The sequence below is a fragment of the Polychytrium aggregatum genome, assembly GCF_025602895.1.
Source record: "Polychytrium aggregatum strain JEL109 chromosome Unknown BJ171scaffold_7, whole genome shotgun sequence".
In the NCBI taxonomy this organism is placed as follows: domain Eukaryota; kingdom Fungi; phylum Chytridiomycota; class Chytridiomycetes; order Polychytriales; genus Polychytrium; species Polychytrium aggregatum.
Genome location: NW_026516209.1, coordinates 52,886 through 78,636, shown reverse-complemented (window position 1 = coordinate 78,636; position 25,751 = coordinate 52,886). Strand labels below are relative to the sequence as shown.

The 25,751-nt window shown below is 57.9% G+C and overlaps 8 protein-coding genes across 8 annotated transcripts; 7 read left to right on the top strand and 1 right to left on the bottom strand.

The window, feature by feature from the left end:
* Window positions 1–723: 723 nt before the first annotated feature.
* BJ171DRAFT_420766 (uncharacterized protein) lies at window positions 724–1,764 on the top strand (the record flags this gene model as incomplete). Its single annotated transcript, XM_053107448.1, has 2 exons — window positions 724–967; window positions 1,421–1,764. 2 exons carry the CDS (start codon window positions 724–726, stop codon window positions 1,762–1,764), a joined length of 588 nt encoding a protein of 195 aa, XP_052969509.1.
* A 3,687-nt stretch (window positions 1,765–5,451) lies between these two features.
* BJ171DRAFT_492700 (Metallo-hydrolase/oxidoreductase) lies at window positions 5,452–6,984 on the top strand. Its single transcript, XM_053109833.1, has 2 exons — window positions 5,452–5,710; window positions 5,854–6,984. The coding sequence occupies exons 1-2, from the start codon at window positions 5,510–5,512 to the stop codon at window positions 6,895–6,897; spliced, it is 1,245 nt and encodes a 414-aa protein (XP_052969508.1). The 5' UTR covers window positions 5,452–5,509; the 3' UTR covers window positions 6,898–6,984.
* A 1,841-nt stretch (window positions 6,985–8,825) lies between these two features.
* Window positions 8,826–9,704, top strand: BJ171DRAFT_420895 (kinase-like domain-containing protein; the record flags this gene model as incomplete). The annotated part of the gene is made up of 1 exon (XM_053107460.1): window positions 8,826–9,704. A coding segment is annotated over one exon (879 nt), but the record flags the coding sequence as incomplete, so codon positions are not given.
* Window positions 9,705–10,278: 574 nt separating this feature from the next.
* BJ171DRAFT_492691 (uncharacterized protein) lies at window positions 10,279–11,177 on the top strand. The gene has a single exon (XM_053109832.1). The coding sequence runs from the start codon at window positions 10,371–10,373 to the stop codon at window positions 10,821–10,823; it is 453 nt and encodes a 150-aa protein (XP_052969506.1). The 5' UTR covers window positions 10,279–10,370; the 3' UTR covers window positions 10,824–11,177.
* BJ171DRAFT_492688 (uncharacterized protein) lies at window positions 11,178–13,061 on the bottom strand. The gene is made up of 6 exons (XM_053109831.1): window positions 12,837–13,061; window positions 12,566–12,703; window positions 12,386–12,462; window positions 11,994–12,276; window positions 11,703–11,748; window positions 11,178–11,594 (listed from the first exon to the last, which is right to left on the bottom strand). The coding sequence occupies exons 1-6, from the start codon at window positions 12,939–12,941 to the stop codon at window positions 11,425–11,427; spliced, it is 819 nt and encodes a 272-aa protein (XP_052969505.1). The 5' UTR covers window positions 12,942–13,061; the 3' UTR covers window positions 11,178–11,424.
* A 426-nt stretch (window positions 13,062–13,487) lies between these two features.
* On the top strand, window positions 13,488–16,763 carry BJ171DRAFT_492687 (uncharacterized protein). Its single transcript, XM_053109830.1, has 5 exons — window positions 13,488–14,247; window positions 14,578–14,887; window positions 15,161–15,258; window positions 15,402–16,235; window positions 16,400–16,763. Exons 1-5 carry the CDS (start codon window positions 13,688–13,690, stop codon window positions 16,599–16,601), a joined length of 2,004 nt encoding a protein of 667 aa, XP_052969504.1. The 5' UTR covers window positions 13,488–13,687; the 3' UTR covers window positions 16,602–16,763.
* Window positions 16,764–17,381: 618 nt separating this feature from the next.
* Window positions 17,382–19,519, top strand: BJ171DRAFT_420795 (Thiolase, N-terminal domain-containing protein; the record flags this gene model as incomplete). The annotated part of the gene is made up of 7 exons (XM_053107452.1): window positions 17,382–17,487; window positions 17,688–17,981; window positions 18,173–18,237; window positions 18,416–18,665; window positions 18,817–19,085; window positions 19,241–19,308; window positions 19,399–19,519. The coding sequence occupies 7 exons, from the start codon at window positions 17,382–17,384 to the stop codon at window positions 19,517–19,519; spliced, it is 1,173 nt and encodes a 390-aa protein (XP_052969503.1).
* Window positions 19,520–19,980: 461 nt separating this feature from the next.
* Window positions 19,981–25,599, top strand: BJ171DRAFT_492684 (calcium-activated chloride channel-domain-containing protein). The gene is made up of 15 exons (XM_053109829.1): window positions 19,981–20,358; window positions 20,643–21,010; window positions 21,138–21,674; window positions 21,819–21,879; window positions 22,026–22,235; window positions 22,357–22,549; window positions 22,652–22,753; window positions 22,902–23,145; window positions 23,303–23,474; window positions 23,659–23,779; window positions 23,908–24,053; window positions 24,241–24,333; window positions 24,426–24,473; window positions 24,648–24,841; window positions 25,018–25,599. Exons 1-15 carry the CDS (start codon window positions 20,043–20,045, stop codon window positions 25,189–25,191), a joined length of 2,979 nt encoding a protein of 992 aa, XP_052969502.1. The 5' UTR covers window positions 19,981–20,042; the 3' UTR covers window positions 25,192–25,599.
* Window positions 25,600–25,751: the final 152 nt, after the last annotated feature.

The following is a 25,751-nucleotide window of genomic DNA, read 5'->3' as shown; positions in this document are numbered from 1 at the left end:
GTCTCGACTCGTGGAGCATGGCCCTTCCAGGGCCGCAGATAGCGCCTGGCTGTGCGGGTTCATGCCAGTGGAGTTGGACCCATCTGAGCGGTCGCTTTGCCATCTCGGCGATCGCATCCAGGGTGTGGCTTGCGTTTGTGGATACATTGCCACTCGTCCGGGTTTCTCATCGATTCTCCCCTCTTCCCTCGACTGCATCGTCCGTTCCTCGCAGAGCCCTCGTTTCCTCTCATCTCCAGCCAAGGCATTGCCTCTCTGCCTCCTCCTCTTGGGACATGACTCGACTGGCCATGGATGACCACAACCCAGACATCTTCACCATCATCTGTTGCAACGAGGGCTTCCAGCTTGTCCTCGACCTGATTACCACCAAAACCTTGCTCCGAGTGTGCAAACGGGCGCAGCCTCTCCTGAGCCGGGGTGGCTCGCTTCCACACCTGGTGCCAGAATGCAGGTTTGTGTCGTCCTGATGGATCGCTGCAGATCGGCCTCACGCCGAGCGACCAGATCGCCATATCGCTTCATTGCAAGGATCAAGAGACAACCGACCGCTCCTGGCTTGAAGATCAAGCCGAGGAGGGCAATGTTGCCGCATCATTCTTCTTGGCAAGGATCCTCCAAGCCGATCTCCGTGGCCAGCAGTCCGTGGACCCATCCAGGCAGCCCGTAATCTGCCAACAAATCGTACGCCATCTGGAGAGGGCGGCCGAAGCTGATCATCCAATGGCCCAGTTCCATCTGGCTGGATGTTATCACGATGACATCGGTACCAACCAAGACCACACCAAGGTTGTCCAGTTGTACCGCAGTATTGCTGAACGTGAGATGCCCCAGGCCCAAGTTGCCCTCGGTCGATGCTACGAGGATGGCGAAGGCGTCGATCAAGACTTGAACACAGCCATCGAGTGGTACTCCAAGGCCGCAGATCGAGGCATTGAAGATGGCCGACTCCATATCGTGTTCCTCCGTGGCTGGTTCTCGTTCATTGGCCATGGTGTCGAGCAAAGCGATAAAGATGCTCTCAACCGCTGGCAGGAGGTCAGCAACAAATCCACCGACCCAGTCCTCAAACCTATCGCCACCCACATGCTTGGGTGGATGCACTACCTTGGCCGAGGCACCCAGCAGGACAGGCAGAAGGGTATCAAGATCATCCGAGAGAACAGATCGGATGAGTTCTCTTTCGGAGAGGACGAGTGTCTGGCAGCGCTATGGAATGACATCAAGTCTGAATCTCCCACATCACGCAAGTTCTTCGAGCTGTGCCAGCTTGGATCAGATCGTGAATGGCTGTGCAAGCATCTCGTTGCTGTGTGTCTGATCGATGGATTTGGGGCCTCAGAGGATCGACAGAAGGCAGCAACCATCTTTGAACAGCTCGCCAACGACGGCCACAGCGACAGCCAATACTGGATCGGAGAATGCTATCGATGCGGTGGGGGAGTATCACCGGACCGAAAGAAGGCATTTGAGTGGTTCAGCGAATCAGCCGGCCAAGGCAACTCGTTTGGGCAGTGGTGGGTCGGTGTGTGCTGCATACTTGGAATCGGAGTCGCCAAGGACGAAACCAAGGCAGTCGAATGGCTCCGCGAATCGGCCGAGCAGGGCAATCGATATGGACAGTGCGATCTCGGTCACCGCTACAAGAATGGTGAAGGTGTCATCAAGAACATCGACGCCGCCGTCTTCTGGTACCGCAAGTCCGCTGAACAGGGTCACAAGCTTGCCATCCGTAACCTCGAGCACCTCGGCAAGTGGCCCTGATCTCTGTGCCCACTTTCAAGTGCCAATCCCAAACAGCCGAGTCGCGATACTGAGCATATAACCTGAGAAGTCAAGTAAGCCGCGCCTCAAATACCCTTCCCAGACATCACGATACCACACAGTGGACTTGTAAAATAGTTCCGAAGAAGCGACAGCGGCCGTGTGGTGTTATATTTGACCTTCAATATATTCAATACATTCAATATGCAAATCAGTACTGTTCCATTACAATCGCTGATATTGATCGATCGTCATGGTGCGGGTCACCACATGGCCAGCAAACTCTAACAGCACCTCTCCCCATTCCACCAGCATCCAGGGATCACCCAGCTCTCACAAGATCTCGATATTCGCGGGATCCCAGCAAGAGAACACACACCAGAGAACAAACCGCACCCCGCCCACTGGCCCACTGCCAGCAATGGTCGCCAAAGCGCAGAAGAACAGAAACCTACCAAGGGGCCATCCAGCATCAGCCCTGGGCGGATCGAGGGCACACAGGGGCCCGAAATTCGACGCCTGGAACGAGAACGGCGATGCCTGAGCAGAATGCTCGCCCAGACCCCCGAGTACGACACGGAAGAGTTGGACGACCTGCGTCGTCAGCTTCGGTCCACGAGAAAGGCCATCACCCAGCTCAAGCGCAAGAACGGCATACGGTCATGGAAGGAATCCATGGCCATGATGGACACCCAGAAGTGCTCCGAGATGACCAAGACCATCGGAGCGATGCGCACGAGGAAGGAGAGGGAAGGATCACATCTCTTTGACAACTCGGATCCGACTCTCGAGAAACTCGTGGTGCACTTTGGCAAGGTATCCTCTGCCTCGCAGGACAGCGGGACAGAGTACGACAGAAGTATAACCCCACCACCCCTGAGCACGGAGGCGACCCTCCTGCCGCCCGACAAGCGGCTCCCAGAAGTATCGCTGGAGCACATCCAAGAGACCATCGAGAAGGCACCACGCCGCAAGGCAACGGGATCCGACAAGATCAAGAGCGAAATGCTCATACCAGTCGCACCAGTGATAGCCGAGTGGCTCCGCCTGATCATCATGGCGGCGCTCAAGGCCAGTGTGGTGCCAAGCGAATGGAACAGCGTGCTGATCCACCCAGTGTACAAGCAGAAGGGATCGACCCTGGACCCGACCATGTATCGCCCTATCGGCCTCACTCAGACATGCAGGAGGATCGTGGAAAGGATCATGCTCCCCTTCCTGGCAGAACAGGCAGGAGACATGGACGTCGCCCAAGGCGGATTCCGAGCGAAACGAGGAACCCTTGACCAGATCGTCGCCCTGGACACCCTGATCAAGCACCACAAGATGAACGGTGAGGAGTACTCTCTGATCTTCCTCGACATCAAAGCCGCCTATGACACAGTATGGCGCGAGAGACTCTGGACCAAGCTCAAGCAGCGAAGAATGAAAGGCATCGCCCTCGGCTTCCTCAAAGCCATGTTTGACCGGGTATCCATCCAAATGGTCAGCAAGGGCCGAAGATCCAAGCCAGTATGGCTCCAGAAAGGACTGATCCAAGGATCGGTGCTGAGCCCACTCATGTTCAGCGCCTTCATCGACGATCTACCAAGACGTCTCCGAGATATGGGAGGCACTCCCCTCCAGGGACGCAACGGGGCCACCATCAAAGTGAACTCACTGTGGTTCGCCGATGACGGTGTCCTGATCTGCAAACCTGGACAAGCACAACCACTCCTCAATCTGTGCGAGGCCCACAGCCGGAGAAACCGATACAGGTTCTCACCCCCAAAGTGCGAGGTCATCTTCTCAGACCACTGCACCGACAAACAAACGGGTTTGCGCCTCTATGGCCAAAACCTCCCTGAGACCAAGATCTTCAAGTACCTCGGCGCCATGATCGACGTCAATGGATTCCGCATCGACAATCTGCCAGGACCGAATGGTGACCAGAACAAGAGAAGCAGCATCCAACATGACCAAGATGGGCCTGACCCTTGGGAACCTCACGCCAAGACACTGACGATTGCATACCGCACGTTCCTGCGGCCAATGATGGAATACGGCCTCGCCCTCGACGCCATCCCAAAGAACGAACAGAAGCGGCTCCACCGGACACAAACCTTCTGCCTGAACTTACTGTTCCGCACCGCTCGCACGACTTCACACGGAGCACTGCACCTCAATTGCGGATTACCCACGATGGCGACAAGAGCCAAGGTCCTCGGCATCTAATGCCGAGGACGATGGGAAGACGTCGCCACACACGACGACAAGATGATCGCCCTCATCACCCGCTTTATCCGATCCACGGCGATGAAGGACCAGCCATACCTTGGCAAGCCCTTCTACGAAAGCATCCAATGGAACCTGACCTGCACCCGCAAGGAGAAGAACGCCACGTTCTCGATGTCCATGGCCTTTGCCAAGGACGACGACTCGACCACGGATCGCACACAGATCCTGTCGGTCAAAACACTCATGCTGACCCACGATGCCCACACATCGTTCAAGCGAGGACAGCAGCTGACGGCTGCGTGCACACCAAGAACAAAGATGTCGGGAGTCTGGACCCAACTTGGACCAAGCATCCCACGCAGACTACACGTAGTAATGGTGTGGTGGAGACTGGGGGCATTCCCCGGGCACCCACACGGCAAGTACCGCCTCTGCAAAAAGTGCAAACGCAACGGCGAAGGCCGAATCGAACTGAGCAGATCCCACGCACAGACGTGTGTGGATGAGGAAGACGCCTTGGACGCCCTGGTACAGGGCTATAAGGATATTTTCACTGGATGGACCGAGCCCGAGACCGAAGGTGTCGGGCCTATTGATAAATTGTTGGATATGCTAGGAGAGGTTGGCAAGCTGGAATACGAAGAACCCATCGTGGGACAGGCCTTCAACGGTCTGTGGACTGATCTGGAACAGATCTTCCATACCCTGATGTGGAGACTCGCTGGATGGCAAGCCAGGCCCGGCGACATTCCTGAGTGGGACTTTTAAACACTCGATGTACTCCATGAAGAGCGAGATGCCGGGGACCACGGGGTCCTGATGGCTAGTGCGCCGCCACGGCGGCGTACAATAAAGAAAGAGAGAGAAAAAAAAAGGTGGTCCGAGAGTACGAAGACCGACACCCAGAGTGGGAGGAACCGACGCACGACAGCGTGGGACCGATCGACAAGATCCTCGACCTCCTCAGACCTGTTGGATACGACAGCAGTAAGAGGATGGTGCGCTTCGTGAGAACTGACACAGATGTAGATGCGCTGTTGGGTACGATCTCACAAATCTTTGGGAAGCTGACAATAGTCCTTGCTGGGTGGGCAGCACCTACCCATAGAAGATAGCCCAGGGGAGGAGGCGTATAGCCACCTTCCAGAACGACGCTTTGCCGAGTATCAGTGATGCTGAGGGCAGGTGCACGCAAATAAAGGTGCGCTATTGAAACAAAATAAAAAAAAAACTGTCCGGCAGCTGAGATTCTTGCAGCTCCTGACAAAGTGGGAATTCGCAACACTGGGCGTATCGAGTCCTTCCAGCCGAGCTGGCTCCAGGCACTTGGACCACACTTGCGAGGTGTTGAACTCGTTTGTCGAGGCCACCTTGATGCTTCCATGAGGGCGATGTGGGTGGCGGCGGTGGCGCGGAGCGGACGTAATCGGATCGGTGACTATCCTGCCAATCCCATCCGTCTCGCCCATCTTGCCAATCCCATCCATCTTGCCCATCTTGCCGATTGTTCCTCCCGCACAGCCAACCCATGGCGGTCGACATCGACATCACCTTCCTCGGCACAGCCAGCGCAATCCCCTCGCGCACCCGCAGCCACTCCTCCCTGGCCCTCCGTGTCGACGGCTCCATCTGGATCTTTGATGCCGGCGAGGGCACCCAGCATCAGCTGGTCCGGAGCGACCTCAAGTTGGGCAAGATCGAGCGGATTTTCATCACGCATCTGCACGGGGTACGTTACTGGCTCCTGTGCATGTCGACAGCGGCGCTCTCGCCGTCTCTCCTGCGCTCTGCGTTCCATACTCACCACGCTCGTCCGGTTCCGCTGCACACATGCACCCAACGAATCGCCGACTGCAATCCATCGGCGTCCAGGACCATGTCTTTGGTCTGCCGGGCTTGCTCTGCACCGTTAGCCAGAAGCAAGGCGCTCGTGACGACGCCCCCGGTGATGGCGACAGCGACGCCGTGGAGGATGGCCCGACCCAGAACAACAGCAGCAGCGGAACGGTGATCGAGATCTACGGCCCCGTTGGAACCCGGGCGTTTGTTCGCAACTCCCTGCGGTCTTCCTGCTCTCGGCTGCCGTGTCGGTTTCGAGTGCACGAGTTTCACGACAACCCCGAGACCGCCGAATCCTCCACCGAAGCAGATCTCCATCCGGAGGAGCTCCCAGGCCGCAACCAGATCGCCGATAGCCCCTGCGGCAGCGGTGCTGCATCGCTGTGGTCCCTCGATCTTGGAGTCTTTGCCGTTCAAGTTGTCAGCATCGCCCATACCGTCCCATCGCTTGGTTACATTTTGCAAGAGGAGAGTGCTCCCGGCAACCTGGACGTTGCCTCGATCCAGCCGCATCTGAATCGCAATGCCAACGCATTAAAGGCCCAAGGAATCCGGAACCCGCTTTCGCTTCTCGCCAAGCTCAAGGCCGGATCGACAGTGACTCTGCCGGACCAGACGATGCTGGTTCCGGACGACTTCCTGTCCAAACCCACACCGGGACGCAAGATCGTCATCCTCGGCGACACTCACGACTCCATGGCTGTCGCCCCCGTGTGTATGGGAGCTACTGTTGTCATCCACGAGGCCACCAATGCATGTCTGGAGCAGGACCGCCAAAACGGCGCCAGTGCCGAGGAGATCGAAGTCAAGACGATAGCGCACGGACATTCGACCCCGCAGATGGCCGGGAGGTTTGCGCGGGCCGTCGGCGCAAAGCTGCTGATTTTGAACCACTTCTCCTCTCGATACAAGGGCGACGAGTCTCCCGAAAGCATGCTTGTTATGGACGAGATCCGGCAATTGGCCCTATCGACGTATCTGCTGCCTGAGGATCCCTCCGAGCCTCGAGAAGTGATCACCGCGCGTGATCTCATGACTGTTGTCGTCCCTCGAAGACCAAAGCGATCCAAGAGCTGAAGCGCACCCCAAAAGGCAGACACATAACACCCCGTTAGTCCATGTTTCAAATGTGGGCCTGTCATCAATACACTCTCGTACACTCTATTCAGGGGAAATGGGACACCTGCCCACAACCCATTTGTCAGCGTCGTCAATGGGTGGGTTTTTATTAAGACTTTGCCTTAGCGTCCCTGGCGGGCACTGGCACTGGGTGTTGGTTTTTGCCAACCAGGACATTTTACAATCGTCATTGCGGCGATGTCAAGTTTTGCCGAACTCATCCATCCAGTGACAGTTTGGAATCTGCAGCTCCGACTTCCATGTCCAGACTTGTGCTGGCGTATGCCTGTGGCATTACTTCCTCAGGCTCCTACTGTCGTGCGTGGCGTATCCGAGGGATTGGCGTCCACGACAGACATTCAGTTGCGATGTCATCCAACACCGCCACGACATCCAGCCAGATCGCTGGTCTGTTGTTGAGGATTCGTTCGCGTTTGGCTCGCCATTTGCTCAGTTTTCCTGGTCGATGGTGGCTGGTCTTGCGGGCACTCGAGCCAGCTTGGGGAGTGTGCCGGTTGCAAGCCCGATGTAAGTGACGCCTTCGGAGATCCTCGCAGGGTGTACATACTGCTCGAGACGGTTCTTGGCTCGGACACATTCCGACGCATGTTTCCTGTTCACGGGGACTTTGGGACCATTGGGTCCGGGCTTTCTGCACGCTCCGTCAGGTTTGGGAGGGAAGCCTCCGGCCCGCCAGAGGAACATTCTTCGGGCTTGAGCGACTGATATCACTGGCATCCGTGCGGTCAGGATAGGGTCTCCATCCCATTTGTAGGTGCCTGCGATCGACATCACCTTGCTTGGGTTTCTTTCCTTTTCGTAGAAGCGCATGATCATTGCCTTCTTGATGGGAACGCCTGTCCCTGTCCCCTTCTCGAATAGGGCCGGTCTTGAATGCTCTGGGGAGGTTCTGTGCTGCTGTTCCAGCTCTTTCCAGGTGGCGTTTCCGGTCAGCTTGGAGAGGATCCTTTTGTTTGCATCCCTTGCTGGGAGCTCCGCAATGTGTCTGAGCACCTGCGACGTGAGGAAGCCTGGGTCGCCCCTGCGATCGTACCAGCGGCCGAAGCACTTGATCGTCAGTACTTGTTTCCGAGTTGACATAGAGTATATCCCGTGACCGCCTGTATCGCCGGCCCGGATATGTTGTGGCGGATGTTGAGGGCGGATCGAAGTGTCTCCATCATGCATCGTTGCAGATCGTTCATCGTGGGTCCGCTCAGATTGATGATGGCAAGGCCGTATTCCAGACGCGGTCGGACAACCAAATTAGGTGGGTATCCTTGAGGAAGTGGGCAGGATGAGGCTTGGAAACCTGTGTCACAATTCAGCAAAAAGGAACGACACTGCCCGACGAAGTCTGATAACGACTGGCTGGGCCCCATCAGCACGCTCAGCAATCTCTGGCCAGGAGTCGCATCATACGCTGTAACCGTATGGGGACGGGCCAGGCGGCACAGGGCGGCCGACAGCTGTCCCGATCAACGATCGCAGGAATCGAGCCTGCAAATCTCGTTGTGACCAGGGTACGCGATACCCGTTGGACAACCTGTCTGATTTGTCTGAAAAGCGCGCAGCAAGCCTTGTCGGGATTTCATCATGTCACGTGATCCAGACATATCTCGTAGTGCTCTCTTGTGGCCCTCCTTTGAGCTCCCCCCTCTGGCCGGGACACGCACCCGACCCAGTTCCACCGAATGGCATGGCGTGGCTTGGGCTTCCTTGTGCTCCGTCTTTGCTTGCCAGGGTTTGTCTTGCTCTCCCGCCAGCGTCCCTTGCCGACTCTCATCTATTGCCAGCGCTCTCCTGGCTCCAGCTCCAGCTCCAGCTCCAGCTCCAGCTCCAGCTCCAGCTCCAGCTGCCCAGCCTCTATATTCAACATACTCAACATGGCCAGCAGAGCCCCCGTTCCCGCTGGTCTTGAACCTCCTGCCAGCGATGCGCAATCCTGGTTCATTCCCAACGATGCCGTCACGGACTGGTCAACCAAACCCATCGCCAGTGGTGGCTTTGGCGAGGTGTTCACGGCTTCATACTACGGGACCAGAGTGGCCGCCAAGAGGCTTCATTCCCGCTTCAATGACCAGGCGCTCGTCTACTTTGAGCGGGAAATTGGCATCTGGCATCGCCTCAGTCATCCACACATCCTGCCCCTGCTTGGTGCTTGTGACAAGGACGCCAGCGGCAAGTCCATCCACCCATTCATGGTGTCGCCGTTCATGCCCAACGACACCCTCCTCAAGTTTGTCTCGGATCCAAGCAACCCCCGTTCCGTCAAAGAGAAACTCCGTCTCCTCTACCAAGTCGCCGCCGGCATGTCTTACCTCCACGGCAACAGAGTCGTCCACGGCGATCTGAAAGCCGTCAACGTCCTCCTGGACGCCTCATTCAACTCGGTCATCACCGACTTTGGCCTCTCCCGAACGAAACACACATCTGCATCAGCCGCACGAGTCAAGGGTTCCAGCTCTTCTGGCGGCACCCCAGGCTATATGGCGCCAGAGATGCTGGACGATGAGCCAGCCGGCAGCTCGAAGAATACCGACGTTTTTGCGTTCGCCATGACCATGTACGAGGTGCTCAACGATGGTAAGGAGTCCTGGATCACCAAGGACAATGCTCCGATGAAGCAAGCCCAGATCATATCCCAGCTACTCCAACACAAGCGTCCCAAGCAGTTCCCTGGCATCCCAGACGACATTTGGGCTCTTATCGACCGCTGCTGGGCCCACGAACCCACAGACAGACCCTCGTTCCCGGACATCCTTGTCGCCCTCAAACCATACGACCGTCCTGTACAGCCACCGGCTTTCCCGGCCGCCGATCGTGTTGCTGTTCAGGCCAGCGGCATCGATACCAGCCGCTCTCCGTCCCAGTCTAGTCGTCTTGATGAGCTCCATTTTGACGACATTGCCGATGCTCCACATCTGTCCAGTCAATTGGTCTCCCGTGCCAAGCGGGGCGACCCAGCAGCCTGTCTCGAGGCGGCCAAGTTCATTTCGGATGGTCTGACTGCCCGCCACGGAGATTGGAAGCTCGCGGCCCAGTTTTATAAGGCCGCTGCAGACCGCGGTAACCTCGAAGCATGCTTCCAAATGGCTTGGCTTGCTCTCATTGGCGAGGGAATGGCCAAGAACGACCGCAGCGCCTTTTGGTTCTGGCAGGAAGTTATCAACAAATCCACCGACCCGATCTTCAAGCCCATCGCCACCCACATGCTTGGGTGGATGTTCTACCTTGGCCGGGGAACCCAACAGGACAAACAGAAGGGAATCAAGATCATTCGGGAAAACAAGTCGGATGAATTCTCACTTGGCGAGGACAATTGCTTGGCAGCGTTATGGAAATCGACTGCCTCATCCAACACCTCCGCCCGCAAGTTCTTTGAGCTGTGCCAGTTGGGATCCGACCAGGACTGGCTGTGCAAGCATCTCATGGCCGTGTGTCTGGTCAACGGTTTTGGGGCCTCAGAGGATCGACAGAAGGCAGCAACCATCTTTGAACAGCTCGCCAGCGATGGCCACAGCGACAGCCAATACTGGATCGGAGAGTGCTATTGCTTTGGCGGGGGAGTTTCGATGGACAAAACGAAGGCGCTTCAGTGGCTTAGCGAATCAGCCGGCCAAGGCAATTCATACGGGCAGTACGTCGTTGGTGTATGCCACTATTGGGGATGGGGAGTTGCCAAGGATATGAAGAAGGCGTCCGAGTGGTTTCGCAAGTCGGCCGAGCAGGGAAATCGGTCAGGACAGTGCTGGCTCGCCGCCTGCTACAAGAACGGCTACGGTGTTCCCAAAGACGTTGACGCCGCCATATTCTGGTACCGCAAGTCCGCCGATCAGGGCCACGCAAATGCCATCCGTAACCTCGAGGTGCTTGACTACTAATCCTGATCTGGATGTCCCGTCCAAGCGTCGCTTCTCAACAACCAGTATGCAACAATAAGCATGCAGGCAGACATAGCGATGAAGCAAATCACACGACGAGCATCCAAGATGGGCAATGCCATGTTCGATATCCAATGTGTCCAATGGATTCAATATACAAAGCACCGTTGCGGCGGTACTCGGGTACTGACGATATCGCATCGAATCACCCTGTGGGGCTGTCAAGTGAGAGTGGCATGATCCTGCTCCTCCCCGTGTCGTATCTGTATTTCTGTTGATATACCAAGTCCCCGAGCTTCGAGATCACGTAGTTGCAGCGAATGGCGGCCGAACACTACGGCCCCATCCTCCCGTTCTGTTTGCATCACCGCAGATATTGAATAGCGAGTATATTCTGCTCTATCGGTCAGGGCCAGAAACTTGTTCTCCAGCAATCCCATGTGGTTCCCAACAGACTGTGCGCCGAATGCAAAGTCCGTCCATCCGGCGCACACCAATACTCAGACATGGTCAAAAACAAAACACGAAATCGACATGCACACAATGCAGAGATGGCAAAGAAAGATAAGGCGGTCGGCGGTTGAGATGGGGACGGTGGCGCTTAGTGGAGGAGAGGACGGGCGGCGGCCTGGTCTTCGGGCGACTTCTTGGTGAAGAAGACGCAGATGATCAGGAGGACGACCTGGAGGACACCGGCGGCAAAGTACGAGGCCCAAGAGGTCCAGTTGGTGTTGGGCTGGATGAAGAGGGAGTAGGCAAAGGCAAAGGCACCTGGGGCACACGAAAGCAGCCACCCAGCAGCGTTAGTGAACAGGCATCGCAATGGGGGACAGAGCCTGCTGTTGAGGAGTCACGAGCCATGTTGGGCAGCATACTTACCGGGGCACTGGATCAGGATCATGGGAACACTGAGGGCGCCGACGGACTGCAGGAAACGACAGTCGAGACGACGTTCAAAGGGGTGCGCGCGCCAGGAAGAAAGGCGCGGAGGTAATAGTGGACCAAAGGAGATGCGTTGTGGCGGGTGAGGGATTTCATGTGACAAAAAGGTGGCCAGCGTCAGTACCGGATCAGACATACGGTTGATCCACGAGGCACCGCTTGGCTGCAGGGCAATACGCTGATCTGGATTCGGCTTCGAGTCATGCACCAGCCAAACCGCACACTTACGCGAGTGGTCCAGGTCTGCCAGATCTGGGGGATAAACTGGAAGAGCGAGCCGAGGAGGGCAATGAGGCCGAAGGCACCGGCGACCCACTGGACATCGAGCTGGCCAACGAGCAGAACGGTGGCGGTGATGGCAGCGACGAGGATGTAGAGCAGGTTGGCAACACCAATGTAGATATCCTCACGGTAACCCTTGGAGAGAACCTGGCGGATCTCGCCGGTGACGCTGGATCGGAGGTGGGTGACCTTCTGGTCCTGGGGGTAGAAGTAGAAGAACAGGGCAAAACTGTCGGACGGGAGACGAGCAGGGGTCGGGGCGTTAGAGGTGAGGAGAGGCAAGACCGACAGGGGTCGTATCAGCAGAGACTCATGAATGGATGTTGCAAGGGACTCACATCACGATAAAGCAGAAGAGACCAACGGCGGTCTGGACGAGACCCATCGAGTTCTCGGCGCAGAGCAGGGGCGACCACTGATGAAGGGCGGAGCAGACAGCCGGTTAGATTGGCGGGACGGCACAGACGCTCGTCGACAGCACTGCGTCGCACGACATCAGGGGGGGGGGAGATACTCACGGCGTGGGTGCAGCACTGGACGACGTTGAACTGCAGGAGGAGGACGTTGAAGAAGGTCGAGGTGACTCCGAGGCATCCGAGGAAGAGGAACCAGATGGACAGGCCCTCGGAAGTCTTGGTCTGGAAGAGCTTGTAGACCTGGGGCAAGATCGCCGCGGGAGAGCAGTGGGTGAGCCAGGGCAGGCAGAGGTGTGTCTGTCGGAATGAATCGGCGCAGACTCCTGAATCGACGGGATGACGCTGCGACGGGATGACCGACAGAGAAACGCACCTGGGGGATGTACGAGGCGAACAGGCCGACGGAGATGAGACCACCGAGTATGAGCTTGGTGATGTTCTCGTCCAGAGGACACTGGTTGTCGAGCAGGGCGTTCATGGCAGCGCGGGAGGCGGGGAGTGATGCTTGGGGGGGGGTGTTGCCCGGGATTGCCTGGGGATTGCCTGGGGATTGCCTGGGATTGCCTGGGGATTGATGGACCTGGCGACGATGAAGAAGACGGCGATCCCTGGCAAGAGCGGCCGCGGCGGTCGTTTTGAAGGCGTTTCACCCCCACCGCCACTCGAATCGCACGAGGGCGGATTGCTGGCTCGAGCCGGCGCTGGCTGGCCGCGCTATGGCTGGGTGTATGAACAGACCGATCTGCCAATTGGAATGCAAGTGCAATGACCCTGGAATGCAAGTGCAATGACCCTGGAATGCACTGGGCATTAGTCTCGAACGCACTGGACATTAGTCTCGAACGCACTGGGCATTAGTCTCGAACGCATTGGGCATTAGTCTGGAGCACACCTCGGCACCAACCCACCCCCCAGCTCCGATGGCGTCCGCTGGATCGGGCTCGCCGAACCTTCTCCCTGATTGAGTTTGCGAGCGTGGTGCGCCGAAAAGGCAAGAGCACAAGCACAAAGCGCATCCGCGGCTGCTTGGCGAGGCTGCTTCTCCTCATCCTGGGTTGGCTGCTCTTGCCCTCTGTCTGTCTGTCTGTCGATCTCGCTGTCCATCGGCGCAGTCGTGTGTCTGTCGGTCTGGTTGCCGATCCAACCGTCGGCGATATCAAGCCAGAGCACCATCCAGCATTCAGCACCCTTCGCACAACACCCTTCACACAACATCTCACCCAAATGGAGCTGAATCTGTTCTCGTACACATCCGTCGCAAGAGACGACTCGGCCCAGCCCGGTCAGTCCGCACGCTCGTCGCATCTCCCACTGCGTGAGGCCCCAGCCCGTCCCGAGCCTGCCCAGAGCCAAGAGTCGACCGAGTCGACCGACGACCTCGATCCGCCGCCAACATACAACAGCATCGTGCCGCCATTTGCCATCGCATGCAGCCGGTTCGTGGCTCATCGGCGATGGATCATCAACCTCGTCGTCACGGCGGGCGTCTTTGTCTTCCTGACTGTCATGTTTGTTCGGACGGGATCGTCGGGCCCGGCAAACCACTGCACGCAGCCGCCCCCGATGTCGCCCTCGACCAACACCTCCAGCGGCCACCAGCCCTGGAGCGCACAAGTCTTCACCGACCCCGAGTGGCAGAATCTCTTTGCCAAGCGGTTAGGCCAGGCCATCTCGTTTCAAACAGTCTCGTACGATTCTGTTGCCGGAGCTGGGCTGTCGAATCCCACAAACTATTCCGAGTTTGACCGCTTTCACCAGTTCCTGCAGAGCTCATACCCGCGCATGTAAGTCAGACTGGTCTCCCTGAATGCAGACCCCTCGCCCAAGCGAGAGGCTTTGGGGGGTCACTGGATTGATGCATGTGCCGATTCTGCTGATGGACTGTCCAGATCGTCCTCCATCTGCAGCCTTGGATTGTGTTGCAGAAGTCGGCTCGACCGAATGACCGCCGTTGGGCATTGAGCAGTGTGGCTATCCATGTGCCTTTCTGACACATTACTCTCCAAATGACGATCGACCCTCAACATCATCGTGCTTCAACCATGGCGTCCAACACAACGATTCACCGCTCGGTCCGATCGTCCGTCTATCGAACCCTGTGATGCCGGCGGCAGCCACGACAAGTTTGCCTGGACCAAGGTCGCGAACTACTCGCTGGTGTACATCCTGAAGGGCTCCGATCCTTTGCTCAAACCAATGATGCTCTCGGCCCACCAAGACGTCGCCCCCGTCTCCCCAACCTCGGCCGGCCAGTGGTTCTACCCGCCATTCTCGGGCACCATCACGTCCGGGTATATCTGGGGCCGCGGCGCTAGCGATGCCAAGAACTCGATGATGGCGATGCTGGAGGCAATCGAGAGCCTGTTGACGACGGGCTTTGAGCCCCGGCGGACCATCATCATGGCATTCGGGCATGACGAAGAGATAAGTATTGCGTCTGGGCTGCAATCGAGGCGAGTGCGGCGGCGAACAAGCGATTCCTGTCACCGGCCACAAACATCCGCCGGCCGTGGTCTGTGACATGGATGACTTTGGTCGGTGCTGTGTCGCCATCGAGAGTAGTTGCAGAACGACTGCTGTTGGTTTCAGTAGCACAACTGAGAAAACAATGCTCATCCTGCCGTGTCAACCCCTATCCGGACCCTTGGAAACCGACCGTGGTCGGGACTCGATTCATCTCAATGTTGCCCCCGCCACACCGAGTCGGCGGGTGCCCAGGCAATCGCTGCATACCTCGAAGCGAACGGATACCTCGGCAACGTCGAATTTGTGCTGAATGATGGATCCATGATTCGGTGAGACTCGCGTTAGCAGCGGCATCGCCGGTGGCAAAGGACTCTGTCCGTTGAAACCAAGTACGACCACAGCACCTGACTGCTGCCATTGCCATTGCCATTGCCATTGCCATTGCCACCGCCACTGCCGACTTTCCATCCAGACCCGAGCTCGACACCAACTTTGCCAGCATAGGCACGGCCGAGAAGGGATACATGGACATCCAGATCACGGTCCGGACGCCTGGCGGATCATCGGTCGTCATGCCCATCCGCTCGTCGATCGCCGTTCTGTCGGCCATCATCGGGCAGTTACAAATCACCCGGTTCACACCCAAGCTGCACGACCTCGACCCGTTCATGGTCCAGCTGCGCTGCTACGCCGAACATGCGCCTCCAAGTGCCGTCGAGCTGTCCCAGGACCGTCGCAATCTGATCATGGGCGGGTCGTTCTCGCGGACGTTTCTGATCAAGATCCTGTCCGAGTCGCCAGTCTTGTATTCGATGATGGCCACGACCGAAACCGCGACCGTGATCCAGGGAGGCCACAAGTCGAATACGCTGCCGGACCAGGCCAGCGCGGTCCTCAACCACCGCATCGCCTCTTTCGACTCGTCTACCTCTGTGCGCAAGCACATTGTCGACACCGTCCGCAGGATGGAAGAGGCTTTTGGATTTGAGATCTTCCTGTACGACGAAAACACCAACATCCGGACGGCAATCCGCAAAGTCGACACGGCGTCCCACGGCGATCCCAAGTTTTCCGGGGCGCAGTACTTTGAGGCGATCTCGTTTGGCGAGATTGAGGTCCGGGTGCTGAGGGGCACTGTCGAGCCGAGCGTCGTTTCGGACAGCTTTGGAAGCGAGCCCTTTGACGTGCTGGTGGGCACCATCCGGCATGTGTTTGAGCCTCGGCGACATGGCAGCTACCACCCGATGCCTGATCAGCGGGTGTATGGCACGCCGACGCTCGAGCCGGGGAGCACAGACGCCAAGTGGTAAGCGCGAGCGATGATGTGGATGCACCAGGACGACTGCTCGCCACTTGGCTGCGAGTCGATTCCATACTGCTTGGACGGGGCACAACGACGCGGCACCCTTCTATCGTAGAAGCATGGATCGAAAAGAATTCTCACGCCACTCTGACGGCTCTTACGAACAGGTATCGCAATCTGACGAGCAACATATTCCGATTCAGCCCGTTCTTTTCGAACGAAACGTTTGGTTCGCACGACGTCAACGAACGCATCGGCCAGCACACGTATTCGTTAGGGGTGCTGTTTTACCACGAACTCGTGCGCAATTTTGACGAGGGCAAGCGAAGCCGGACACGGTCACAACACGACTCTCGAACGCAAGCATAGACGAGGGCCGGAGCTAGACCATAGATCTGCAGCGGGTCCCAAGACTCACAACGGCGATGATGGAGGGCAAGTCGCGGCAAGCAGGCAGTCGTTTGATTGCGGGGAGTACAACACCGAATACATTTGGTCGATCTGCCGTGCATTCAAGGCCGAATCCAGTGGTGTCGAATGCTGACACGCTGGTTGACGAAACACACACACACTTGCCGGGAGGACTCGTGGCCAGCCACGGTGCGGCTTCTTGTGGCTGCGGCCGCTGATTGGTTGCACCCGGCAGGCGCAGCCGGCGCGTTTCGGAACTCGGACCTGGTTCGCCCGAAGCGGCGCCAAACTCCGACGGAGCGCAGCGAGGCCGAGGTGCAGCGAGGGCACGGCGAGGACGCGACGAGAGGCCGCTAAGCACGGGGCGAGACGCGCCGAGCGAGACGCTGGTTCCGGTGCCCTCGCACGCCCACCCCTCCACATCGGCATCGGCATCGACTGCTCTTCGTCCCAGATCGGCGCACTCCTCCTCGACAGATCGACGCACTCTCCGCATCCGAAACCACATCTGATATCCCCTCGTCTCGCCATGCTGGTCTCTCGCCGCACTCTTGTCAACGCCGTCCGCGCCTCTGGTGCTCGCTCGTTTGCGACTGGGGCTCACAACGTAAGCGGGTGGCTGGGGCATCGAGCACGACAATCCATTCCAGATGCTCCTGCTGGCGGCGCACACCACCTCTCTTGGGCGACAGTTGTTGCCAGACAAGGCATATGTCTCACGCCATTCACATCCAATCCATGGTCCATTTCCAGGAGGTCGTCATCGTTGCTGCTGTCCGAACTCCCGTCGGCTCGTTCCAAAAGTCGCTCGCCAAGTTCACGGCTACTGAACTCGGTGCCCTTGGTGAGTCCTGGCGTGGATTCTGACCTCCGATCGTCCGTTACTTCGTATCGTCCTTGGGCCAGAATGGGGTGTGATCTCGTCGGTTGGGAATCCAGTGGGAGTGTCGATGGCGCGTTTGAACGGCCGCCCATGAAGCTCGCGGGTCGCCAAATCGATGCTGATCGCGGAATTTCCATTTGCGCCGCATGCCGATCCTTCAGCTATCAAGGGCGCCTTGGCCAAGGTCCCCAATCTCCCTGTCGCGCAGGTTGAGGAGGTGTTCATGGGCAACGTCGTCTCGGCGGGTCTGGGACAGGCTCCCGCTCGCCAGGCTGCCCTCAAGGCTGGACTCTTGGACAGCACCGAGGCCACCACCGTCAACAAGGTCTGCGCTTCCGGCAGCAAGGCTGTGATCTTTGCCGCCGAGACTCTGGCCCTCGGACACCGCTCGGTTGTCGTCGCCGGCGGCATGGAGAGCATGAGCAACGTGCCCTTTTACTTCCCACGCGGCGCCCGTAAGTACTTGAGAGGCATGCCAGGACCTGCTTCGGGCGGAAGATCGCGACGGCTGGTTTTGACTGCGGTGAAAGCCATGGAGTGAATCAACGAGAGCAAGCACGAGACACAGCGATGCGATCCACACTGGGTGGCTTGGAACCAGCGCACAGCCGACAATACTGACCGGTGGTCTGATGGCGATTTGCAGAGTTTGGCCACCAGACAGCCCAGGATGGCATCATCAAGGATGGTCTGTGGGATGTTTACAACAACGTAGGTGTTGCATTGGGGAGTGCAGGACGTCGGCAGATCGAAGCGAGATATCGGATGAGAGCTGGGACTGGCGTGAGTGGCTGCATTGGAGCATTGTCGGATCGTGGGTCGGTGAATGTCCCACAATCCCGGCAGTGCCATTCCGAGACCACAGACTGATGCGCACAGCTCACTTCAGGTGCACATGGGCAACTGCGCCGAGGAAACGGCTGTCGAGTACAACATCACCCGCGAGGAGCAGGACGCCCATGCGATCTCGTCCTACAAGCGCTCCGCTGAGGCCTGGGAGAAGGGTCTGTTCAAGGAAGAAGTCATCCCCGTCACCATCAAGAGTCCCAAGGGCGACAAGATCATCGATCGCGACGAGGAGTACACCAACGTCAAGTTTGACAAGATCCCCACTCTCAAGGGCGTCTTTGTCAAGAGCGGTGAGTGGACATGCCATCGACAGCCCAGCGGAGTGTTGCCGCTCTGCGAGACGCATATCCGACAGATGCCATTCTGCAGGTCTGCCCTTGGCGGTGATAGTAGTGGGGCATCGTCCATGTCCTGACACACGAATGCGATCTCGTTTGGCAGGCACCGTCACTGCCGCCAATTCCTCGACTCTGAACGACGGTGCCTCGGCTCTGATCCTGACGACCCGCGCCAAGGCCGACGAGCTCGGCATCAAGCCTCTTGCCCGGATCCTGTCCTTTGGCGAGGCCGCCACTGCTCCCAAGAAGTTCACCATCGCTCCGAGCCTGGCCATCCCGATTGCCCTGAAGCGCGCTGGATTGTCCAAGGACGACGTGAGCCTCTTTGAGATCAACGAGGCCTTTAGTGCCGTCGTCAAAGCCAACGAGAAGGTACATCGCGCTCGCTCTGACTGCGTTGCTTTGGCACCTGGCCGCCAGCGATGGGTGTGACTCCTCTAGATCGTGGCGTAATGCTGTCGATCGTGGTATGGACGTCCAGGATGCAGTCAATAACGCGGCTTGGGGGTTCCTGTCCGTGCTCCCAGATTCTCTCTCTCGATCCCGCCAAGATCAACGTCGCTGGCGGTGCCGTCTCGCTCGGCCACCCTATCGGGTAAGTTGCTCGTTGGCCCGGCGAGCAATCCGCCATTCCTCGAGATGCCGGTTGGAGACACTAACTGCGCTTGCCATTCGGTGTTTGCAGATCCTCTGGATCCCGCATCCTCGTCTCCCTGGTGCATCTGCTCAAGCCCGGACAGATCGGCGTCACGGGCATCTGCAACGGAGGCGGCGCTGCCTCGTCCATCGTCATTGAGCGCCTCTAGATGCCATTGCGTATCATGTCCCGCGACTGCCCCCCCCCAGGAGAACCAATACATGCCATGTTCACGCCTGCTTGCATCCATCATGGCTGATTGTCTGTGGCGAGTCGCGTTGTGCACGCTGGATGCACACTGGATGCACGCGCTCCCGTGCGACTTGTGCGCTTCTGGGGTTGCACGGGGTCGCTCTTTTGGAGACGGCGCCACCTTGGTGGTACCATCGCCGCCACTACACTGTGGCCTGGACAGCTGCCAGAGTTTTGTGCTGCGTCGCACGACAGTGTCCCAAATCACAGACACAACCACACACACACGTACACAGTGCTCTGCCACAGCACACGCGTCCACAGTAACAGTGGCGCACTCCATACATCCGCCGCGCTCATGGCCGCCTGTTTCTGTCCACTCTTTGTCGGCCTTCTGTCCCTCGCAATCCCGCCGCCCGTTCTGCGGCCTGCCCTCTTCCTCCATCTCGCCCGCCGGATCGACCGCCCTTCCCCCGTCTCCGCAGACATCCACCCCGCAGATGGCTTCCAAGAAAGCCGACCCGGTCATCCCGCAGACCATCATCACAACCGCGTCGTTTCCGCCCGACCATGGCCAGAGCCGCATCGCCATCGGCAGCGCCAACGACGAGGCCGTCTCGCTCAAGCTGGCACAAGAGTCGTTCGAGCCCGAGGGGGATCTGGACCTCGGCCTCGAGGCCGCTGTGACGACCCGCTACTACAAGGGCACCGCCATCCACCTCGTCTACAACGACGACATCACCGCCTTTGACCAGATCCTAGCCTGGAAGCTGCAGAATCCGCAAGCCACCTTTGCCGACGCCTGCCAGAATTTCTGTGAGTGATGTGTGTCTGGACTTGGCATGGCGCCTCCCTTTCCCCTGCCAAGACAGGGTCGCTCGGCTGGACCATGAACCCTCTGCTGTCTGCCCGGTGACCCGCCGCACACTGGGAGTTGGTGATTTGCACGGCTTGGCGGCTCATCTGCTCCCGCTCTCTGTGTTCGGCCTGCTGAACCCGAAATTATCCCCTCGACTCTGCCGTGGAACCCGCCGTTGACACAACACCGACTCCATCCACACCGCACTTGCGTGGACCCACCGCTCAATCCCGCCCGCCAGGCGCTCGAGAGGGTGTCTTTGTGCATGCCGATGCCATCATCAAGATCCTCTACGCCCATGTCAACACCCACTGGGACGTCGTTCTCAAATACGACCCCCCTGCCAAGCACCACAAGCACGGCTCGCCCTCGGCCTCGGTTTCGTCGCTGCACCTGGCTCTCAATGGCGCCGCAAAGCCGTCCGAGAGAGACCAGAGCCTCCAGAAGGCTCGGGCAAAGTTTGAGTTCGAGCTGCTCCTCAACAACCTGTTCCTGGTCCGCGAAAAGGACATGGACGTCGAGGATGGTCCCACCTACGTGAAGATTCTGATTCCTTTTGCCAAACTGTGCCAGGAGGCCGAGAAGCTCCAGCTCAAGCTCACCGTCACGGTGAGTCCCGCGGGCATATATTAGCACAGCCGGTGCTGGACTCTCAGCGCTTTGTCTTTGTCCTCGCCCACATGCTTACCTGCGATTTTGTATGCGATTGCATGCTCCTGTCGATCGGTAATGCCAGCAACGTTTTGAGCGCATCCGCGAGCGAGTGCTCCAGAGAAGCGAGCGTGTCCGCGAGGAGCATGCCAAGCAGATGAAGATGAAGGGCCTTACAGCGACTCCAGCGACTCCGCGCCGCAACGAGAAGCCCGACGCCAACGTCGCTACCGTCAGCGTCCCCATCGAGGGCGGCGGCGTCGCCATTCTGAAGGTGGAGGAAAAGTCCAACGACACCATCGCGAATGTCCCCACCGGCGGAAACGGCTCCGACGCTGGCGCAGCCTCATCGGGCGATAAGATCGTCTCGGCCAGGATCCGGGACGGCCCTCCTCCGGTCACCAAGAAGACCTTTGATCAGGAGAACGAGGAGTACTACTCGGAGAGCCCCAGCCGCCAGCTCCGGTCGCTGATTCGGTACATGTTTGCCATCGTGACGCTGCCGATCCAAGTCGACGCCGAGCCTTTCCACCGCGACCGCGTGGCCGATTTCCGTGGCGGCATGGATCCCGAAGGACAGCTCCAGATCCGTTTCTTCAGCAACAGTCACCGCAACCTGCTGGTGAGTCGCCGCTCTCGTCTGTTTGCGAGTTGGGCGGCCTGTGGAAGATCTGTTGCATTCAGCACTTTGTGCGCGGCGGCCAACTCGCAACTAACATTCCGTGTGGGTGGGAAATTCATTGCGTGCCTGGACTGTTTGCTTCAGACTGGCGCTGTTATCCGACGCATCAAGATCCGCGGCTTTGGTGGCAGCAAGCTGAACCAGGGTACGTTTCGCGTTTCAGAGCCGTTATACTGGCCCCGGCTAGGGAGCAGCCCGCCTCGGCGCAGGCGACCTCGCTGGTCGCCAATGGACTTTTGGAACTCACTGCAATTCTCCTGTTGCTCTTTCTATTTGTGTCTGGCACTACAGGCATCGAGAATCTGATTGCCGACGGCGTCTACACCGATGTATTCGCTATCCACGATGGACCGGCGCATCACCAGGGCGCATCGAGCGAGACCAATCCCCGCCATGTGATGTTCACCGAGATCAACAACTCCCACATCCTGGTTTCGCTTCCCCTGCGCCAGATTCGCAACTATTTCGGCGAAAAGATTGCTTTCTACTTTGCCTGGCTGAGTAAGTTCCACTCTTGTTTTTTTTTTTTTTTGCTCCTGCCGTCCCACCCTGCAACTGCGCCGCCGTGTCTCAGCGATCCGGCCGCCGTACTCACCCGGACATTGCGGCGCCGCTCGACCAGACTTTTATGCCCTCTGGACAGTCTTTGCTGCCATCGTCGGCATCGTCATCACCATCAGCGGGATCATCTATGGTAGTTTGGTCCCGATCAAGTTCAACAGCCTGGACGAGGCCAACAACGAGATCAGCATTCGCTTCTTCTTGATCTTTGACAACTTCCTGACGCTGCCCTTTGCGATCTTCATGGGCGTCTGGTGAGTGTTTGGTGGCAACAAGCCGATTACGATTCGCTCCTATCGCTGTGAGGCTGTGGGGCTGTGAGTACGCAACGGCGGCTGATCGTGTCCCATCTCCAGGTCTGCTCTGTTCCTGGAGTTCTGGAAGCGCCAGAACGCAATCTTGAAGGTCATGTGGAAGGTCACGGACATGAAAGTCGTCGAAAACCGCCGTGCCCAGTGGTGGGTATAGAAAAGTCGATTGTACTGTCGTACTCTGTGGGTCCGGTCGAGGCGCACCTTGCCAGATGCACCCGCGCAGCTGCTCGCCCACTGCTGTATCGTGCTCATTGCTGTGTCTCGCACTCCCGGTCCGTTGGGTCGCCAACAGGCACGGCACGGCCCTCCGCAAGTCGCCCGTCACCAAGAAAACCGAGGTGTACTTCCCCAAGCCCGTTCAGGACCGTCGCCGCACGGTCGCCTGGACCGTGATCTTCTTCTCGGCCGTGTTTATGGGCGTGGTGCAGTTTGCGATCGTGATCTGGCGCGCCTTCGCCCGCACCCACGTCTCGACCACGATCTCGGTAGTGTCGTCGGCCCTGATCTCGCTCGTGATCATCTTTGTGCTCACACCGGTAGGCATCGCAGCAGTTGCACGGGGGAAGGGTGTTATTTCGCGTTGTTGCGTCTGTGCGATGATGCCACGCGAATCAAATCGTATCATCGCCTGCATTTTGTCCCTTGCGCACATAGACTGACACCATTGCTCCTCGTGTTGCGGACTCGGTATAGTTGTACGACTCCATCTCCACAAAGCTTAACGAGTGGCTCAACTGGAAGTCCAACATTGACTATGACAACTCGCTCACTGTCAAAAAGTTCCTGGGCTCGTTCATCGTCACATACTCATCGCTGATTTACATCGGCATGTTCAAGAACGTGATCGGCCAGGAGCTGATCTTTGGTACGTCCTTTGTCCGAGGAATACTGCTGAGAGGGGATGATCACCGTCGACCAGTCGAACGAGTTCGATGTGTTTAGTGCCGCGTGTTCTTCACCTCCGCTGCTCGCTCGATACACGCGGGTGTGCTCTACTTTCTCACTGATGGCTGCTTCATTCACTGTCGCTGCTTGTTGCGGTGGCCCAGGTCTGTCGGACTCGTGCGGATTTTCTTCCAAGAGCAGCTGCCTGTCGGAGCTGATGATCAACTTGATCATTATTTTCCTCGGCCTCCAGTTCGTTGCCCAGATCCAACAAGTTGTCATTCCGTAAGTCCAGCATCGCCGCGTTTCTGGTGTGCACGGCTATTTCGAGACCCTGGTGCGCTGCAATCTGTTGCTCCCGCCATGCTGCTGCAACTGGTTTTCCCACTCGTATATTCCACACTCGCGGGCAGTAAACTGCTCAAGTCCTACAAACTCTGGAGGAAGAAGGTGTCCAAGCGATCCAACTCGACCGACTTTACCAACCACACACGTCCTCAGTTCATGCACGATGACATCCTGACGCCTTACTCGCAAGAGGACGACTACTCTGCTAAAGGTGCGCGCATCCTGTCGTATACTCGGTGACACGGCTTCTGCTGGGGCAGTGGCCGACGACTTGGACCACCGACTTGGATCGCGGCACGCTGCTGTGATGGCCTTGTGGATCCGCTGGCGGCTGCCGAATGAGGGTGCGTTGTGGTCAGTTTGGACTGACTCTTCCTGCGATGACGCACTGCCAACAGTCCTCCAGTTCGGCTTCATTTCGCTGTTCTCGTGCGCCTTCCCTCTGGCCCCGTTCTTTGCCGCCCTGAACAACATCGTCGAGATCCGCATTGGTGAGTTCACGGTGCAGCATATGATCGATGATAGGACTTGTCCGTTGCGAGATGTTAACGCGGGACGAACCTGCCCGTCTGCGCCCCTGCAGATTCCTATCGTTTGCTCGTTGAGCACCGTCGCCCCTTCTCTCTCCGAGGTATGTCGCGGCTTTGCATTTGCGCTATGCGATGTGCAGCGATCAGTGGTCCCTCCCCATCGTGCCCATTGTGCGTTCTGCTCTGAAGCGAATCGGCCAGGCGTGCCTGTGAACTGATGGTGTTCTTCCTTTCCCACCGCTCGGCCCTTGCCTTGTTTTGCTGCCGCAACCCAGCCCAAAACATCGGCCTCTGGGAGGACATCCTGACGGCCGTGTCGTACGTCGGTGTGTTCACAAACGGCGTCATCATCGCATTCAGCTCGGACTACTTTGACGAGTACATTGCCAACGCCATCAGCCCGACCAACCCCACGGCGGTCAAGCTTGCATTTGTGCTGCTGTTTGAGCACATTGTCTTGATCCTGAAGGTAAGCCCACACCCTTGCCAGGGGTTGTGTCTTTGTCTGGTTGAAGTGGCGACAGCAACAGCAACATCGAGACACAGCACATCAGTCCGTTCAGATTGACTGTTGCATGGGCGACCGGCTGCTGAGCATTGATCCCTGGCACTAACCTGTCTGCGTCGCCGTGGTGCCATCTGCAGTACATCATTGTCATCGCCATTCCCGATGTGCCCGAGCGTGCCCGCGAGGCTATGGAACGCGAGCTGTACCTGGATCGTGTCGACAACGAAGAAGTGATCGAGGATGAGGACGAGACCGACATTGCCGAAGACCTGGTGATCTCGCGCAAGCGATGGTTCAGCTGGTTCTCGTGAGCCGCTTTCTTTCTCCACTTGCCCTTGCACTCTCTCCATTTGCTCGCAGTTTTTCTCTCTGAGGGCTCCCAACCTCGCTTATCCTTTCTATCTTTGTCGCTCCTGTGGTTCGTCTCGCTTGGGGGTTCTCAACCGGTATCTCCTGTCTGTGGTCTGGTTGGATCTCCACCTGTGGAGTACAGCGATACAACCTCCCCCTGACAGCTCCCTCCCATGGCTGCTGCTTCTGCCTCTGCTCTAGCGCCGCCCTGCTTCTGTCTGCCGTCCCCGTTGTTTGTCTGTCAACTCATTCCCGCCTCTGGTGTTCGTTGTCTTTGTTGCTATCGCTTTTTTGCTTGTTTTTTCTGTGGACCTGGCTCCCTTTTCTTTCCGATGTGCGCATGTTGAATACAGCATTATGAAACTGGACTTGGTGCTCCTGTGTCCCATGGACTGTCATTGCATTCCTGGAGCCACAGGAACAAGACACACCGCTCCATTCCACCACTCCATTCTGTCGGTGATTCAAGAAAACCGGGTGGACCCGTTATTTTACTTGGATGGCGGCCGGGAGCGCGAGA

Coding starts and splice junctions, on each gene's coding strand:
- BJ171DRAFT_492684 (XM_053109829.1), top strand. CDS start 20,043: ATGGCTTCCAAGAAAGCCGACCCGGTCATCCCGCAGACCATCATCACA. Junction 22,236..22,356: donor TTTCTACTTTGCCTGGCTGA/GTAAGTTCCACT, acceptor CCGCTCGACCAG/ACTTTTATGCCCTCTGGACA. Junction 24,474..24,647: donor TCGCCCCTTCTCTCTCCGAG/GTATGTCGCGGC, acceptor GCCGCAACCCAG/CCCAAAACATCGGCCTCTGG.
- BJ171DRAFT_492688 (XM_053109831.1), bottom strand. CDS start 12,941: ATGAACGCCCTGCTCGACAACCAGTGTCCTCTGGACGAGAACATCACC. Junction 12,463..12,565: donor TCCAGTGCTGCACCCACGCC/GTGAGTATCTCC, acceptor GCCCTTCATCAG/TGGTCGCCCCTGCTCTGCGC. Junction 11,595..11,702: donor GATCCTGATCCAGTGCCCCG/GTAAGTATGCTG, acceptor CGTGTGCCCCAG/GTGCCTTTGCCTTTGCCTAC.
- BJ171DRAFT_492687 (XM_053109830.1), top strand. CDS start 13,688: ATGGAGCTGAATCTGTTCTCGTACACATCCGTCGCAAGAGACGACTCG. Junction 14,248..14,577: donor CAGAGCTCATACCCGCGCAT/GTAAGTCAGACT, acceptor TGCCGGCGGCAG/CCACGACAAGTTTGCCTGGA. Junction 16,236..16,399: donor GGGAGCACAGACGCCAAGTG/GTAAGCGCGAGC, acceptor TCTTACGAACAG/GTATCGCAATCTGACGAGCA.
- BJ171DRAFT_492691 (XM_053109832.1), top strand. CDS start 10,371: ATGGCCGTGTGTCTGGTCAACGGTTTTGGGGCCTCAGAGGATCGACAG.
- BJ171DRAFT_492700 (XM_053109833.1), top strand. CDS start 5,510: ATGGCGGTCGACATCGACATCACCTTCCTCGGCACAGCCAGCGCAATC. Junction 5,711..5,853: donor TCATCACGCATCTGCACGGG/GTACGTTACTGG, acceptor ATCGGCGTCCAG/GACCATGTCTTTGGTCTGCC.